Consider the following 17,929-nt stretch of genomic DNA (forward strand, 5'->3'; position numbering starts at 1 on the left):
ATAATCGAATTTTTGTGGCCCACGCTGTGATGAAAAAGTTGCTCATCTCTGGTGTAAGGTCTATCTTTGATGAAAATGTGTTTAGTACTTTGGTGTAATCCTGTTAACAGACAAATAAACAAACACCGGTGGAGATGACCTCCTTGGCGGATGTAATTAGAGAGAGGAAACAATAGGCAAAACAGTTTACTTCAATTATGAAACTGCAAATAACACATGTCTCAGTCTGCTAGAGAAATCAGGTAGATTATTTGCAGAAAGAAAGGTCAAGTACAAGTTGGACAGGTTGCTAATGCCCCACAGGACACACACACACACACACACACCTGTTACCTAACATCCAGGGGTTCAGACTGTGGGAGGAAATCCTAGAGCCGTACAGTAAACCCACACACTCAGAAGCTGGGCCCAGGGGGACGTCATCAACATATAAAAGACCTAAAAAATGACTCACACAAGTGGAATGTAATTATTCTCGTCACCATTGATTCCATCTGTGCTTTCACGGCTAGAAGAGTCTGCCATGAATAACCTGAAGGACCCTTTTATTCAGTATAAAAAAAAAATCTGACAAATGAGGATGTCAGCACACACATTGATGATGACAAGACAAAACATTTGCAAGAAAGTGTTCATAGAGCATGATCATTGTTTTAACTGAAAAGAGGTAAACATACCAACTTTGCTCGCTTATTTAGAGAAAATACAGAGTAAAAAATAGAATAGTTTTACCTGGCAACCCTTTCAGGCACATCTGGTCTTTGCGTCTCTCCCACAGGTTTTTATTCTTTAGTGTGGAGAGAGAGAGAGAGAGAGAGAGAGAGAAGATGGAAACAGAAAGCTATAAAATACAGTACATTTTAGTTTGGATCATCTTCAAAAACATGCCACATTTTCACTTAATATTTGTACATAAAAGTGTTAATTTGCATAAATTCTGAGAAATGTTCTCCTTTTTCCTAATCCCTCCTCACTCTCCTCCCTCTGACGTGTGAACAGAGTTGGGTTTTAATCACTTTATGATCTGGAAAAACTCCAGACAAGTCTTGTTCATCAATATTTTTTTAGTCTCTTTCTCTCTCTCTTCACGAGCATGGATTCAAAATAAATACAGTGCCACAGTTGGCACGTTGGTGCTGCTTGCGTGCTCAGGTTAATCTTCACTAAACCTGCAAAGACTTGTCACTCTACTCGCTGTGCTTTCAAAAATCACTCAACTGACTGAGGGCAGCTGAGACGTAAACACGTGATACACATTCAAAGCCCGTTTATTGAAACGCTGACAGCACACTTGATGATCACACATGTTGCATTATGTCAGTCACAAACACACAATCTAAAGGGTGGATGTCATGACAACGATTTATCAAATTGCACAAAGACTAATTCCCACTTTGTAGTGTGTGGATTATTTGTGAATAATCCTATTAACCCACAGCTCTTATTAAATCTTTTACATATAAATACATTAAAGATAATCAAAATGACCCCATGTTAGTGTAATTAAGAGGTTAGGGACATTTAATCATTAGGAGTTAAATTAACAGAGATCTGAGGTGTGATTAAAAGGTGTTTAATGCATATGAGAGCTATAAGTTAAAAGCAAGCAGGGGGCTGCTGTCTGACAGTTGTGCTTTTACATCTACAACTACCACATCTGGACTCATCCAGCAATGCTATTGTTAGCTAATAATCCCCTTGTTGTGAATCATTTTGGGGATTATAGGATTTTTTTCTTTATGTACAGTATTAGTATATATCCTGTGTATATACAGCTCTTATTTCATGGACTTTGTAAAACCCCACTTACCGCTTATTCATTTATATATTTTCTGTACTGTTATCTTGACAAATAACCATTTTTTATTTTATTTTTAGGTAGGTAAGTTTATGTATATATATATATATATATATATATATATATACTGTATATATCTGCATTAGCCCTAAAAATCACATTTTGGTCAGGCTCTATTATTTAATATGATGGGAATGGGATAGTGCTTAAACAACAGTGGAAAAATATTTAAATACGATATTATTGTGCTTTTTAGGTCAATCATATTGATTTAAAAAAAATAAATTCTTATGATGACAAACTTGCATTAGTGTAATGCTGACAAAAACACCATATGTCACTCCTGAGTCCCTGCGTGATGCAGACCAGGGGTGTCATACTCATTTTAGTTCAGGGGCCAAATACGGAGCAGTTTAATGTGGGCCACAGATTTCATGTGGGAAAATTAGTAATTTCAACATTATTGCGCCCTAGTTTGCACTTCTACGTATACATAAAATACAAAATATGTGATAAGCCAAAAAATATCCAAACAATAAGTGATATATCAGTCCCAACAAGATCTTCACTTTACATTTCCTAGATTGTATGACCAATTTCTATTTAATTAAGGGAAACATTGTCATAATTTGAGGAAAATTTAAGTATTTTGTCCACTGGGAAAACTGTAAGTTCCTGCAAATATTGTTAAGTTTCATTTACACAATGATTCATGTTTTCTCTGTCATTTTCACTTTCTCCTGCGGGCCGAATTGGATGCTCCAAAGGGCCGGATTTGGCCCCCAGGCCATGAGTTTGCTACATGTGATGTAGACTAAAAGTCAAAGGTCTCTTAAATGGTCTAAATAAAACTAAGTCTACTTTTGTTACTATTTTTTCTTTTGTTGCTTCACTAGACTTTCATTTTACTTGATTCTTTCCATTTTTCAGCTCTTAATTAACTTAATAACTCATTTATTCAGCACATTGTTTACGCTCCATCCTGGTCCCTCCCCTCTCCCCCTCTCGGTCGCTGACGTCTCAGGTTGATGACGTAGACGTCGCCGTTATTATGGCTTCGGCTGTCTGCTAATTGAATGAAGAATGCTCGTTTGAGAGGTTCAGGAACACATAAAACCACAGTTTTCCCGAAAATTTGGGGAATATTACTTCTAAGATGACTAACAGAACATCGTACTTTTACGACCCAGATGTGGGCAACTTTCATTACGGTGAGTTTGGTTGTTGCACACTCGAGGAGGGAACGGGAGCTAATGGAGGCTACATGCTAACATTTAAATAAGGAATTCTGCGTTTGTTTTATGATTTTTATTCTCATTTTTTGGCGAGGAGTATAGTTGTCCTGGGCAAAACGAGGCACGTTCTTAATCCAATATCATTGCACACTATTGTACACTTGTTTTACTATATTTGAGTTCCTGTCTAGACCTTTGGGGAAATACATACATAACGAACATTTCATCGTTCTTCATAATGCAAAAAAGATCCATCAGACTGACACATAACGCAGGATACAGAGAACACACACACACATAAATTATTTTTAAAAAAAACACCAGATTTTAAACTCCCAGATCTCATCCAACTCATAACTGTTCAAATGATTGATATAAAGCAAGTAAAGGTTCACTTACAAAAAGGTTGCAGAAAAGATTTTTAGAGAGAGAAGGGGAATATAATTTAAGAGGAAAACTACATTTCAAGATCCAATATGGTAGAACAACAATGAAAAAGATGAGTATAGTATAACAATAGCAGGGGTTAAATTATGGAACAGCCTGAAGGATGAAATTAAACAAAGCACCAACATAAACCAGTTTAAAACGCTTTTTAAAATCATATATCGTTAGTAAGTGTAAGAAAGAAGAGCAACAATTTTACCTTGGACAGTATTAATATATAACATGTATATCATGGTATAAAATATATTAACAATTAAACATAATAAAAACGTTTTTTATTAATGTATATATATTGCCACTCCTAATTTCATTGATGACATTTGTGTCGTAAATATGAAATAGTATAATATGAATATGTACATATATACATTCATGTGTATGTATGCATGTGTGTACGTATGTATATATGTTTGATATGAGTGCATAAACTGTATATAAAAAAAACTTGTGCAGAATATATATTGGATGTATATTGTGAAAATAGTAATATATATATATATATATACTGTATAAGCTTTGCTTCAACCTACACCGTTTCGGTGGATGAATTGGACGATTGAGTATGTTCTGTACTTTTTTGTTTGTGAAGACCGCCGAAATGAAATTCAAATTCAATATTCTAGGCATATGTTTATCTTTCTGGTTGACAACAGGTCACAGGTTTGTTTTTGGTATTTTGTAATATTGTCATTCAAAGCTTTTTGTTATGGATAGTCAGAGTATTAAAGGTCCCATATCGTGCTATTTTTCACCCATCTCCATTTGTTCTAAGAACCCCAAAAACATAGTATTTGAGGTTTATTTTCCCAAACTCGCCTGTTTTCCAGAGTTTTAGCCTCTGAAAAGTCACTTTCTGAGCAACTCTACACAAACGGGCTGATTTGTGGCCTACTATGCATATTCATGAGTGGGCGTGTCTCTAGACGAGACACTGACTTCCGTATTTTAAAACCATGTGTAAGCTTCAATTAAAAGGTAGATATACTCGGGGTGGTGTGTAGCTCAGTGGGTTGAGCGCCTGCCCCATGTACGGAGGCTATAGTTCCTCACCTGCAGCGGGTCCAGGTTCGATTCCCGGCCTGGGACCCTCTCCTGCGTGTCATTCCTTGCTCTCTCTAACCCTCTTCCTGTCAAGCAACTGTCACATAAAGGCCACTAGAGCCCAAAAAATCCTTTAAAAAAAAAAAAAAAAAAAAAAAGGTAGATATACTTGTATTGACTAGAGAAATCAATCTATGATAATCTGTGATATAACAAAAAATAAATAAAGATTAGGTGAAAAAATACAATCTTTATTTTATATCTCTGAAAGACAATAAAATGAAAGTGTCCTATGAACAGTGACACTATTTTAGTGCAACATTTCTGTAAATAAGTGTCAACATACTAATATAAACGAATAAGTATCTCCAATAGTGCTTTCTGTTAACAAAAAATAGGGTCTTTCTTACCAGTGACACCATTATAGTGCAATATTCCAGTAAACAATATATTGGTTCCTTCAACAAACAGTGACAACATTTCTGTGAAGACCTACCTGCACATTTTAGTGAAGAAGCAGAAAAGGTTTTGAAATATAAAAAAAAAAAAAATCGATACTTAGCAGGAGCATATCGATAATCGATCGCGCAAAAAAATACCGCGATATATTGCCGTATCGAGATATCAGCACACTCCTAGTATTGACATGGATTATTCTGACTGTTCCTTTTTAATTAGTTATATGTCATATAAAGATGTATGAGAGCAGCATTAATGTCACCACTCAGGGATCAATGGTTTTGATTCACTTTATTTAAATTAACCTAATTTAAATTATCCTGATAATGTCATTCCAGACCTTAATAATTAGACAAAAATAAACAGATAAAAGGTTGCATCAGTTTTTTCACCACTAGGGACCAGACTATTTTAAAGTATACAATCAGAACCACAGAACAATAAAATGAGCATCATTGTGTCATTTGTGTTTATTTTTGGTTTCTCATAAATCACATGGTTTAACTTTGACCTGTATCACTTATTTCAGTTTGTGCTTTTATAATTCATATAATTACGTCCTGGTAAACATTTCATGGTGACAACTTCCCTGACATCAAAACAGTTTTAATCAAGTGTGATGTTCAACATTTATGATATTACCTGCATCCATTGTGAGTAGCTGCAGCAGGTTCTCACACTTATGACCTCACCTTCATCATGTGACTGATCTTCAGATCCACATAATGTGTGTGCGTGTGCGTTTGTGTTTTGTTTCCAGGTGCTGGTCATCCCATGAAGCCTCACCGTTTGTCTCTTACCCACAGCCTGGTTTTGCACTATGGACTTTACAAGAAGATGATGGTGAGCACAACTTATGGTCAATCAGGATTTGTAAAGTGTGCTGACATTATTTTATTCTTTTTACAAAGACAAATACAAAAATAAATAAGACATTCAAGCCAAAGTTGACATTCTAAACTATATTGAATGCATTTTTTTTTAATTTTCAGGTGTTTAAGCCATATAAAGCCTCCCAGCACGACATGTGTCGGTTCCATTCTGAGGACTACATTGACTTCCTGCAGAAGGTCAGCCCCAACAACATGCAGGGATTCACCAAGAGCCTTAACGCCTTCAACGTTGGTGATGACTGGTAGGTTGCACCGTACTCCTCACTTTACTGCAAAACAATACGTTTGACCGGCATTTCTCATTCTTCAACATGTTGTATATGTTGGCTTTAGTCCTGTGTTTCCAGGTCTCTTTGAGTTTTGTTCAAGATACACAGGGGCCTCTTTACAGGGAGCCACACAGCTCAATCACAAGGTAACAAACAGACTGAGGCACTGAAAACCCAGCAGACCATGAATGTACTTTGTAGTTTCACCATTTCTGCTTTCAAACATGCATCAAATTCTGAGTTATTGGATTTATGTTATTTTTGTTTCTGGAGTCCCATTCACTTCCTGCTCTGCTTTCTGTTCACTGCTGATTAAACACACACACACATGTGTAGCAGATGATTCTAAAGTAACCAGAAATGTGCAGAGCGCTGTCAGCCAAACTGTTATTACTGAGTATAATGGTTTAGTTGTTAACATTTCTCACTAAGTGCTCTGGGATAATGACCTGGGGGTATTTCATCAAAGTGTTCTTAGTAGAGCCAGGCCTACGGTTTAAACCTGGTTCAGCCAAGCCGTCCGTGACCATGCTGGTTTTTACCATCCCATCAAACTCTTCTCAGCTTGGAGCTCCCCAGCTGAGCCAAGCCAGCTGCCTGTGTTTAGCTTAAGTGCCCGTCTTCATAAGATCCACAGGATCGATCACAGATTTAATGATTAGAGACGTGAGGGCGGATACGCTGCAGCATTACTCTGATTAAACAGCCAATAGAAACTAATGCTGAGACCAACAGGACGTGACATCATCTGTTACTGAGCAGTGAGAATGAAGTTGAAGGAGTTTCTGTGGTTTGAACATTTTAAAAGTAGTAAATGGTTAAAGATGGTGTTATTTAGTCAATTTATCATAGAGAACAACTGAAGCATGTGATCACACACTGATCATTTGAGTTTGATACGTTTTTAACACCTGTCAGCATTTAATATAAGGCGATGTTGTAACTCACAATTAAATATGTAATTTATGAGACTTGAGTGTTTTGATGAATAGTTTATTGGAATTCAGCACTAAACATAACTCCAATGAACAGAGGGAGCAGATCAGCTGTGCACGCCGCTGGATGTCACATCCAACACTGCTCTTGGTGCAGGTGATCAGCACGCACGGAAGATGTACGCACTGATCACCTCCCGAAAAGAGATACTGTTCATGGAGTTTGTCATCGAGGATGACAGTGTGTGTTTGTTAAAGTTAGTGGAGATTCCCAAATTTAAAGTTTATAAGTCAGGCTTTAGAGAGGATTTGATCAAATGAGATGTTCAACATTATCCGTTTGTAAATATGTGAAGCTGGACAAAAAATTAAATTGCATCTGCTGTAATCAAATATGGTTAGAATTATTCATTATTTTGGTAGTTATGGCACAAATAGAACGGCAAGTATATCAAATTACCTAAAGTAAAGACCAAAAGAAGCAAATACACGTTCACTGTTTGACAACAAACAAGAAATAAACTTTCTGCTTATGTTGATTGTTGGTTATGAAAATAAATTGCTACCGATTGTGTGTTTTTGTTTGTTTTTAAAGATTTGTGACATCGCCATCAACTGGGCAGGAGGTTTGCATCACGCCAAGAAATTTGAGGTCAGATCAAACACGTGAACACAGTTACAGCGTGGATAATAAACAGCTGCTTTGTTCCTCTTGTGTTTCAGGCGTCAGGGTTTTGTTACGTCAATGACATCGTCATCAGCATCCTGGAGCTCCTAAAGTAAGAGGAACCTTACTTTAACTGTCTGTGCTGTGGACTTTACAGCTGTGTGTTTTTAACAGGTACCACCCTAGGGTGTTGTACATCGACATAGACATTCACCATGGCGACGGCGTCCAGGAAGCCTTTTACCTGACCGACCGAGTCATGACTGTGTCCTTCCACAAATATGGGAATTACTTTTTTCCAGGAACAGGTCAGAGTTAAAGGAGGTTGTGTGAATAATAATAATAATAATAAGCTAAAAAAGGCTTTCTATTTCTTTAGGTGACATGTACGAGGTTGGCGCAGAGAGCGGCCGCTATTACTGCCTTAACGTTCCTCTGAGAGACGGCATCGATGACCAGAGTGAGTGCACAGGGTTGGGGTTAATTATATTTTTCAATTACATTTAAATTTACAATGATATAAAATAAATAAGACCATGAAATGTGACCTTCCTCTTGTGTTAGCTTTCTTTTAGCATCTGTTATGATAACGGGTCAGTTTTGTCTTAAATCAGCTGTAAATAATACATTTTTTTATTTATCATCCAATTTGTTTTATTAGGCTTTCTAACCAATACAAATATTTTTGGGGTGGGCGTCTGAGCCTTTTTTGTGTCAGTATACCCCTCAACTTGATCCTTAAGAGAACTGACAGTCAGTAGGAAAACTTGATGTGAAACATTTTAATAATTATAATTATTAACTACATATGTGTATGCCAGAATTATAAAATGGTTTCTCAGGTTTGCATTTAATCAAATTGTAAATGTTTTTATAGAATTGAATAGAACTGATTTTTCCAATTAAAATCATAAGTCAGTTGTAATTCATTGTAAATTGCACAATTACAATAGTAATTGACGCCAGCCCTGATGTTGACCTTCCACTGTCCTGGAGCTCATTCACACTCTAATCATTGCAGGCTATCGGCAGCTGTTCCAGCCCGTTATTAAACAGGTGGTGGATTTCTATCAGCCAACGTGCATCGTCCTGCAGGTGGGTCATCAGGTTAAAGTTTAGTGTTGATCGACTGCTGTTACTCCACATATAAACTTCTGTGTGTGTGTGTGTGTATAGTGTGGAGCCGACTCTCTGGGCTGTGACAGGCTGGGCTGCTTTAACCTCAGTATACGAGGACACGGGTGAGTGGGCTTTAGGGGTGTGCATTACCATGAATCTGATGATATGATTCACATGTCACAATACAATATTAAACAATATCATATACTAATTACAAACTTCACCTTTACAAGTACAAAATGGTATGTAATACAGTTTATTTTAATTTTTTTAAACTTGTGAGAACAACCAACTGTAATTCACGTACCAATGTCAAAAACAAGTGGTATGTTTAAACTGTCAAATTACATTTTTTAAAAGAATGTTAACTTGCTTTTACAACAGATTCTGATAAGTTCTTAAAATAGTAACCACATACATCTATAAGTGTCCAGTATGTTTTATGAAAATAAAGTGCAATCAGCTTCTAAGCTAAAATTAATCGAGGAGTGAGATAGTTTAACAAAGTCTGTTGTGGTTTACTGACACCTAGTTACAGGGTGTATGTGCTGTGCATATGCTAGCGCAATTAAATTGGTTTTTCCTTAAAAAACATAATTACATTTTATTTGGATCGATATGATAATGGCGCAGTGAAATATTGCGATATGACTGAATTAATTTTTTCTTACACCCTTAGTAGACTCGCTTTGAAGCTTTTAATGTTCATTAAAGATTAGCAGCTGGAGGAGGTGCAAACATTCTTCTTTGGGGTTTATTTATTTATTTATTTTAACTTTTTATTTTATGATTTTTCGAAGTTCAACATACATCAAAACAAAGACAAAAATAAGTAAATAAATAAATAGTCTGTGGGGTACTACAAAATAAAACTACAACTTGAAATTAGCTTTATAATGAGTCCACTTGATCCAACATTTTTTAAATTTACTAACTTTCAATCTCAGATGAAAGGTCATTTTTTCCATCACATAAATTTCCTCCACAATGTCTCTCCATTGATTCAGTGTCGGAGGGTCACTTTTTAACCAGGTTTTTGTTATAGCTTTCTTGCTAGCCATCAGCATTATTTTAAACAAATCTAAGTCCTCCTTTTGGACAGCACTCTCGACAACATGCCGAGATACATGATACTGTATGTGATTCCGCCAGTATTTTATATGCAAAAACCTTTTCCATTTCGAATACAATTTTTTGCCAAAAAGGTTGAATTTTTACACAATTCCAAAATACATGGGAATGATTGGCACTCCAACTGCCACAAAGTCTCCAGCACTGTTGAGGAATTTTCAGTTGTTTACTTTTAATGTGTGGAGTGAGAAAGAATCTCATCAAGTTTTTCCATCCAAATTCTCTCCATTGTCTGGAACTGGTTGAAGTGTGCTGTAATAGATGGGGTTTATTTTCTAAAAGTCTTTTTTTCTCCTGGAAGATGCTGTGACTTTAGATTCACACAAGTGTTTAACAACACTTTATAAAGGACAGAATTTTAAGAATATACAGTATCTCAAGCTTCAGTTTACAACGTCATCTAGTTTAACTCTGATTTATGCATTTAGGTGTTTTATTAATCAGATTTCTTCACTCTTTCCTCTCTGACACGTACAAGCAGTCAACTCCACCTACTCTGCAGATGTTTGGCTCACCTTATAATTTATTGCTTCTCTGTGAAACAAAATATAGTTACTAAGCTAAGTGTACAGCTTTATTGGTTAAAAAAAAGTGTGCTATGTTGAACGACACGCGAGTGCTTTTTCTGCTAAATGGGAAGTTGCTTTTACACGTGATCATAGCACGGCACTAAATGAGAACAAGCCCTGTTGAGTTCCCTGTTCATTCTTATTAAAACCAAGATTTGGTTCACATACAGTATGTACTTGTTCTTTACATTGATGACAGATAATAGAGAATAGGACTACAGAAATAAACAGAAAATATTACAACTACAAAAACAATCGCACAAACGGAGCAAAATTGCAAAAATGACGACAAATTCTACTGTAAATTGTTAATGCGGACGTGAATTGTCATAATGTCAAAAAGAGAACTGTGATCATACATGCTAATCAGTTGCTTTTCGGTGAAATTTGTCATTTTGAACTCTAAATAGGCCATTTTACGTGAATGGTATAGATTTAATGAGCTAAACAACACCCGCAACATCGACTAAACTGCCATAAAAAAAACTATGCAACTAATCATGCACTCCTAAATACAGAGCAGAGCAGTTCCTGCTTAACTTTAGTGTCTGTGAAGCTATACCTGTTTCTGGTGAAGCTATAAACAGGGAGGGAGGGGCTGAGCAGCCTCCGTCAGCCTCACCTGCTCAGAATGTTTAATATGATCAACATCTCATCGGAGCTGCAGAAGATCTGTGTGAACAAGTTCTGTTGTTGTGGACCAGACCGCTGAAAAAAAATTAAATGTATTTTATAGTGCCCTATGTAAGTCCTGTTAATGTTGGCCAGTTATTTTACGCTACGATGAAATGCTAAAGCCAGCCATCCACCATCACAGCTGAGAACAAAGTTAAAGCAAAAAAAGAGGAAAGAAACAAGGCAAATGATGGAAACCATTAAATGATTATAAAACCAGTAGCTCAGCAGCAGTGGTGTTAAAGCAAAAAACACTATAAATGTTAGGTACTTTCACTTTAACATACATATTGCAATTATTTTTCACAAACCACAACATGACTGGTGTGAATACGTTTTTTTTGTTTTTTTTGCTTAAAGAAAATAGTGTCTTTTGCCTTATTGTACTCTTTAGAATGTTCAAGATTGCTTAATTTGTGTTAAAAACATTCTCTGAGGAAGGATCCCTCCCCCCAGACCCCCCTATGATGGACTTTTGTCACCTTTTTCATGCCTTTGGTGTTTTCATGTCTGCGTGATATGTTGCCTATCTCTGGTCGAGGCCTTATTGTTGAGAGGAATTAGAAATTATTCTAAATCAAGCTGTATTTTAGCGAAATAAATACATGTTGGTGCAGAGTTTTTCAACCTTGGGGTCAGGACCCCATGTGGGGTCGCCTGGAATCGAAATGGGGTTGCCTGAAATGTTTAGTTGGTAAAAAAAAAAAAAAAGGAGAAAAAGGTAAAAACTGATTAAAATTATAATTTAAAGTTTTTTGAATTATTTTTCAAAACACATCACACACAATGAATATCAAATAACCTTATCCTATAAATATATATAGTTCAAATAAAATGCAGTATAAAAATATCTCAGGTGAGGAAAAAAATTTCTCTGGGGTCGCTGGACATTTTAAAAATTGAAATAGGGTCAAGACTCAAAAAAAAAGGGTTCGGAACCACGGGGTTAAAACTGTAAATATGAATGAGTGGATTCAACAGTGTGTGGAGATATGTGTGTGTGTTTGACTGTGATTCTCTGCCTTTCAGTGAGTGTGTGGAGTTCGTAAAGAGCTTTAAGATCCCTCTGCTGGTGTTGGGAGGAGGAGGATACACAGTGAGGAACGTGGCACGCTGCTGGTGAGCTACACGTACATCACTGTGGTAAACGTTCACTGAGATTAACATTAACTTCTGCTCTGCTTTAGGACTTTTGAGACGTCTTTGTTAGTGGATGAATCCATCAGTGATGAACTGCCTTACAGCGGTGAGTTAAAGCTAATGCTACACTAATACCTTCATTATAAATAGTTTTTGCTCTTGTGGCTGGAAGGAGCGGCAGCTTGATGAAATATAATAAAGGTAAAGAATTTTGGCCCTAAAACCAGGACACCTGGTATTAAAGGGTGGAGAAAGACTTAGCTCAATTAGGATCTTTTTGAAGAATCCGATATTTACACATTAAATATGTCTACTATCAGTTTGGAGTATGAACGGAATGTGGCCCTGAGGTACTCCGTGTACACGCAGGCACCGTTTACTGAACTATATATGGAGACATCCTGTCTCAGGATGTTTGTGGCACTGATAACATGTATAATATAGTGAATATTTAATAATTTTAAGAACTCTATCCCCTTCCACCGTCTACGTACATCCTCCACCGGGGTTTCCCTCCCTCCTGCCACTCCGTCTGGGACGCAGAATTATGACGCTGTCGCATTTTGATGATGTACAGGTCGGATAGAATGCGACCTCACCATTCAGAATGCAGTCACAACCACATATGAAAGTGGCCTGGGTGGACTGTACTGTAGTGTAAGATTCAAAGCAAAGCAGAGAAACAGAACAGAAGCTTCTTAGAAAATCCTAAACTTATAGCTGCATAACTAAAGAAAAGTTGATTTTGACTGATTTCCATGTAGTTTAATTAAAAAAAAAGAAAAGTATTTCTCACCAGTTTTCTTGGTCTTGTGTTGGATCTCTGCAGAGTATTTCGAGTACTTTGCTCCAGACTTCACGCTGCACCCTGATGTCAGCACCAGGATAGAAAACCAGAACTCCAGACAGGTAGGAGAGTCATTTCATCCTTTTCATTTGTTGTAAAATTACATTTTCTAATGCTTTGCAGTGTCTCTAATAAATACCACACTACCTATAATAGAGTTTTTGGTCACTTTTTTGGAGCCACAACTTTGATACCAAAAAAAAAAAACACTTGATATGTATTTAAAGTATTTTGTTTTAGATGCCATTATTAAGTTTTTACTTAAATCCTACAAAACAAATGTTTATAAGGTATCATCCATCCATCCATCTTCTTCCGCTTAGCCGTTTCCGGGTCGCGGGGGCAGCATCCTCAGTAGCGAGGTCCAGACTTAGACCGGGGTGGTGCGGATCTCATCCACCCCCGGCGCCCTGCCACCGAGGAGCTTTTCAACCACCTCGGCAACCTCAGCCCCAGAGATAGGAGAGCCCACTCTCGGGTCCCCGGGCCCTGCTTCCTGATTGGAAGGCGTGTCAGTGGGATTGAGGAGGTCTTCGGAGTATTCCCCCCACCGATCCACAACGTCTCGAGTCGAGGTCAGCAGCGCACCATCCGCACCATACATAGTGTTGACGGTGCACTGCTTCCCCCCCCCCGAGACACCGGATGGTGGTCCAGAATCTCTTCGAAGCCGTCCGGAAGTCGTTCTCCATGGCCTCACCAAACTCCTCCCATGTCCAGGCTTTTGCCTCGGCGACCGCCGTGGCTGCACTCCGCTTGGCCCGTTGGTACCTGTCTGCTGCTTCCGGAGTCCCACAGGCCAAAAAGGCCCTGTAGAACTCCTTCAGCTTGACAGCATCCCTCACCCCCGATGTCCACCAACGGGTTCGGGTATTGCCGCCACGACAGGCACCGACTACCTTGCGGCCACAGCACCGATCAGCCGCCTCAGCAACAGAGGCACGGAACATGGCCCACTCGGACTCAATGTCCCCCACCTCCTCCGAGACATGGTTGAAGTTTTCCCGGAGGTGGGAGTTGAAGCTCCTTCTGACGGGAGACTCTGCCAGGCGTTCCCAGCAGACCCTCACTATACGTTTGGGTCTGCCAGGTCTAACCGGCATCCTCCCCCGCCATTTGAGCCAACTCACCACCAGGTGGTGATCAGTTGACAGCTCCTCCCCTCTCTTTACCAGAGTGTCCAAGACATGCGGCCGCAAGTCCGATGACACGACTACAAAGTTGATCATCGAACTGCGGCCTAGGGTGTCCTGGTGCCAAGTGCACATATGGACACCCTTATGCTTGAACATGGCGTTTGTTGTGGACAATCTGTGACGAGCACAGAAGTCCAACAACAAAACACCGCTCGGGTTCCGATCAGGAGGGCCATTCCTCCCAATCACGCCCCTCCAGGTCTCACTGTCGCTGCCAACGTGAGCGTTGAAGTCCCCCAGCAGAACGAGGGAATCCCCAGAAGGAGCACTCTCCAGTACTCCCTCTAAGGAATCCAAGAAGGGTGGATACTCCGAGCTGCTGTTTGGCCCATAGGCACAAACAACAGTCGGGATCCGTCCCCCCACCCAAAGGCGGAGGGAGGCTACCCTCTCGTCTACCGGGGTAAACTCCAATGTACAGGCACTAAGTCGGGGGGCAAGAAGTATAGCCACCCCGGCCCGGCGCCTCTCACCATTGGCGACTGCAGAGTAGAAGAGAGTCCAACCCCCGTCGAGAAGGCTGGTTCCAGAGCCCTTGTTATGTGTCGAGGTGAGACCGACTATATCTAGTCCGAACTTCTCCACCTCGCACACAAGCTCAGGCTCCTTCCCCGCCAGAGAGGTGACATTCCACGTCCCCAACGCTAGCTTCTGTAGCCAGGCATCAGATCGCCAAGGCCCCCGCCCTGGACGACTGCCCGATCCACATTGCACCGACCTCATATGATCCCTCCTGCGGGTGGTGGGCCTACGGGAGGGCGGGCCCACGTCGTCCTTTCGGGCTCTGCTAGGCCGGGGCCCGTGGGCAAAGCCCCGGCCACCAGGCGCGGCCCCGGTAGCGCCAATCCGGGCGACTGCCTTTGTTTTTTCGTGTACATATATGGCTATTGAACCGCTCTTAGTCGGACCCGTCACCTGGGACCTGTTTGCCTTGGGAGACCCTACCAGGGACATTAAGCCCCCGACAACATAGCTCCCAGGATCATTCGGGTACTCAAACCCCTCCACCACGTTAAGGTGGCGGTTCATGGAGGAGTATAAGGTATCAACTCTAAAAATGTATTTTTATTAGATCGAGTAACAACCAGCATTGTTGTTAAATGAGTGAAATCCTGTGTGTTCATCCAGTACCTTGAACAGATTCGCCAGACAGTGTTTGAGAACTTGAAGATGCTGAACCACGCCCCCAGCGTCCAGATCCACGACGTTCCCTCAGACATGCTGAGCTACGAGCGCAACGACGAGCCTGATCCAGACGAGAGGGGAGCGGACGAGAATTACTCTAGGTAAGATCACACACATCCAGCACATCACGTCAAACCTTCTCTTCATCCATGTCTTCCTCAGGCCGGAGGCAGCAAACGAGTTTTACGACGGCGATCACGACAACGACAAAGAAAGCGACGTTGAAATATAAATGGCAACACGGAAAGGACTTGGTGCTCTCGCTGATTTTATGACAGATGTTTTTGTTCATACGGACAGTATTTTCCTTTTTTGTAATTTTTTCGTGTATTTTTGTTATGTCTTTTTAAGTCATTAAATGTTTTTTGCTTCTAAAGGTTATTGATTGTTGATTCAGCCCTAAATATTAAAGTAACACCTTTGGATATCATTTGATAAGACTGCCTCTGAGGATTGGATTGTCACACATCAGCTTTATAACAATTAAAAAAATTAGTTACTATGAGATTTAATGCTAGTCTTACGTGTTTAAAATGCAGGTGTGCATCATTTTGCTGGTTTATCACCAACACCTACAGGCACATGCTGATTGGAAGAACGAAAGAAAAAGGGTCAACAATGCATTTTATGTGCAAGTCTCCTTTATTGCCACCAGGGGGCAGCACAACACGAAAAAAATAAAATCAGAAACCATTCCAGGTCACAAAGACGACCATATGTATTCCTCATTCATAACAACAGTGATATGTAGAACTTACACAACAAACAGTACTGAAGGAAAACACACTCGACTACCAACAGTTAAACACCAGGCGTTTCCTCTTGTGGTTTAAAGGCACAGTATGTAATATTTGCAGCTTAGAACACTCAAAATAAGCTAAAAATCAACACTGTATTGAAATAAGTCAGTGTAAGCGAACTCAGAGTCATATCATAGACATTCAAGCACATGATTGAGAGTCCTCTCAGTGTCTGTTCTTATCACATGGGAGATAAACACTGTCCTCTTAACATTCTGTATCCCTAAAATAATCTGGTGTCTGACCCTAGCACTGTATAGGAACTACTTAGCTTAACCAGTTTATAGTCTCTATTTAAATGAAAACTCACCTCAGGTTTAAAGAATTGGACTCACTGGATTAATTGTCAGATTGCTACTAGCATGCAAATCCACAGCTAACAGTTTGAACTGGTAATTTATGCACTCGGAGGAGGAAAAGAGGCAATAAAATGTCTTATCTGCACTGCAGATGTGACCAACTGTAAACACCAAAGAAGTTCATAAAAAGAAGCTTCAGGTGAGTTCAGCTAAAAGGAAAGAAAAAGCTTAAGGTGTAATCAAATAAATAGTTTGTCACATACTGTAATACTTTTGAACAGCTACAGCTAGCGACTGAGCCAGGGACCAAAACCCAAATAAAAGGAGAAGAGTTAAAGCTGAAAGTGAAAGCTTCACCAGAATGTGATTGTGGGAACTAAAACCAAATGGAGGACACAGACCCTGTGATTCACATACGTGGCCAACCTTAGTGACATGTACATTACCCAGAGTAAGATTAGTGATGACGGCTGATATTCCAGCTGTGACGCTACAGGTTGACAGTCCTGACATGATGAGGCTCAGAAGCGTCACAGCTCCTCGCTCTCGTAGAGCGGCGCCGTGTGCTGGGCGGGGCTCTCCACTGTCGAGGCAGGAACGTGGCTCAGAGACGACAGTAGCTTCAGCGTCTTGGAACCGGGGGGTGCCGTCTTCATGGGCGGGGCCGCACGAGCTGGAGAAAGAGTTTGAGAATCAGGCAGAGTTCAATTTGTCGACTAAAGTTTTCACCAATTTTCATCACCAAAATCTTCTTAAGTGACAATACCTCAACCAGGGGTGTCAAACTCTTTTGACCTCAGGGCCACATACGGCGCAATTTGATGACAAGCAGGCTAAATCCCTAAAATATAAAATAAATAACTGAATAAATACTGCACATAAGACTTTAAATTTGTCTCAGTTTTTCTGCAAAGTCGTATTTATACAGTATTAAGATGTAGAAATGTATTAAACTAATTTTATATATGCATTCTAACTGACAGAACCTTTACTGAACCTGTTCACTGGTGATATTTCACACAATGTTACGTATTTGATCAATGCTGCTTGTAACGTCCAATTCATCTGCAGTGTTTTTTCAGAGTTTTCTCCACAAATTATTAAAGTGTAAATTCCAAACTGTCAAACAATGTAACACACGGAGAATATGAGAAAACTGTTAAAAGATAAGCTCATCTGATCAATAACTTCTAGCTTCAATCACCATTTCAGCCAACACACCGC

General features: G+C 39.5%; 3 protein-coding genes across 4 annotated transcripts in view; 1 reads left to right on the top strand and 2 right to left on the bottom strand.

Moving 5' to 3' along the window:
• Positions 1-864, bottom strand: part of LOC114470951 (matrix-remodeling-associated protein 5) — a 37,171-nt gene extending 36,307 nt beyond the window's left edge. The window contains exon 1 of the mRNA XM_028459396.1: positions 733-864. The gene's annotated coding sequence lies outside the window, so the exon portion shown is untranslated. The remainder of the gene's footprint in view (positions 1-732) is intronic.
• Positions 865-2,816: 1,952 nt separating this feature from the next.
• On the top strand, positions 2,817-15,982 carry hdac3 (histone deacetylase 3). Its single transcript, XM_028459008.1, has 15 exons — positions 2,817-3,009; positions 5,741-5,823; positions 5,973-6,115; positions 6,207-6,288; positions 7,673-7,729; positions 7,801-7,856; positions 7,919-8,052; positions 8,124-8,204; positions 8,766-8,839; positions 8,921-8,985; positions 12,268-12,357; positions 12,426-12,484; positions 13,208-13,287; positions 15,550-15,707; positions 15,769-15,982. Exons 1-15 carry the CDS (start codon positions 2,955-2,957, stop codon positions 15,836-15,838), a joined length of 1,287 nt encoding a protein of 428 aa, XP_028314809.1. The 5' UTR covers positions 2,817-2,954; the 3' UTR covers positions 15,839-15,982.
• Positions 15,983-16,225: 243 nt separating this feature from the next.
• myot (myotilin) overlaps positions 16,226-17,929 on the bottom strand; it is a 31,242-nt gene continuing 29,538 nt past the window's right edge. For both annotated transcript variants that reach the window (XM_028459004.1, XM_028459005.1), the window contains one exon: positions 16,226-17,378. In XM_028459004.1, coding sequence (XP_028314805.1) covers positions 17,236-17,378 — 143 coding nt within the window. In that variant the 3' untranslated portion in view covers positions 16,226-17,235. The remainder of the gene's footprint in view (positions 17,379-17,929) is intronic.

This window comes from Gouania willdenowi, chromosome 10, assembly GCF_900634775.1.
Source record: "Gouania willdenowi chromosome 10, fGouWil2.1, whole genome shotgun sequence".
NCBI lineage: Eukaryota > Metazoa > Chordata > Actinopteri > Blenniiformes > Gobiesocidae > Gouania > Gouania willdenowi.

Excerpts from the sequence above, each read along its gene's own strand:
- hdac3 (XM_028459008.1), top strand. The coding sequence starts at position 2,955 with ATGACTAACAGAACATCGTACTTTTACGACCCAGATGTGGGCAACTTT. Across the intron at positions 3,010-5,740 it reads TGTGGGCAACTTTCATTACG|GTGCTGGTCATCCCATGAAG; the intron begins GTGAGTTTGGTT and ends TTTTGTTTCCAG. Across the intron at positions 7,730-7,800 it reads ATCACGCCAAGAAATTTGAG|GCGTCAGGGTTTTGTTACGT; the intron begins GTCAGATCAAAC and ends CTTGTGTTTCAG.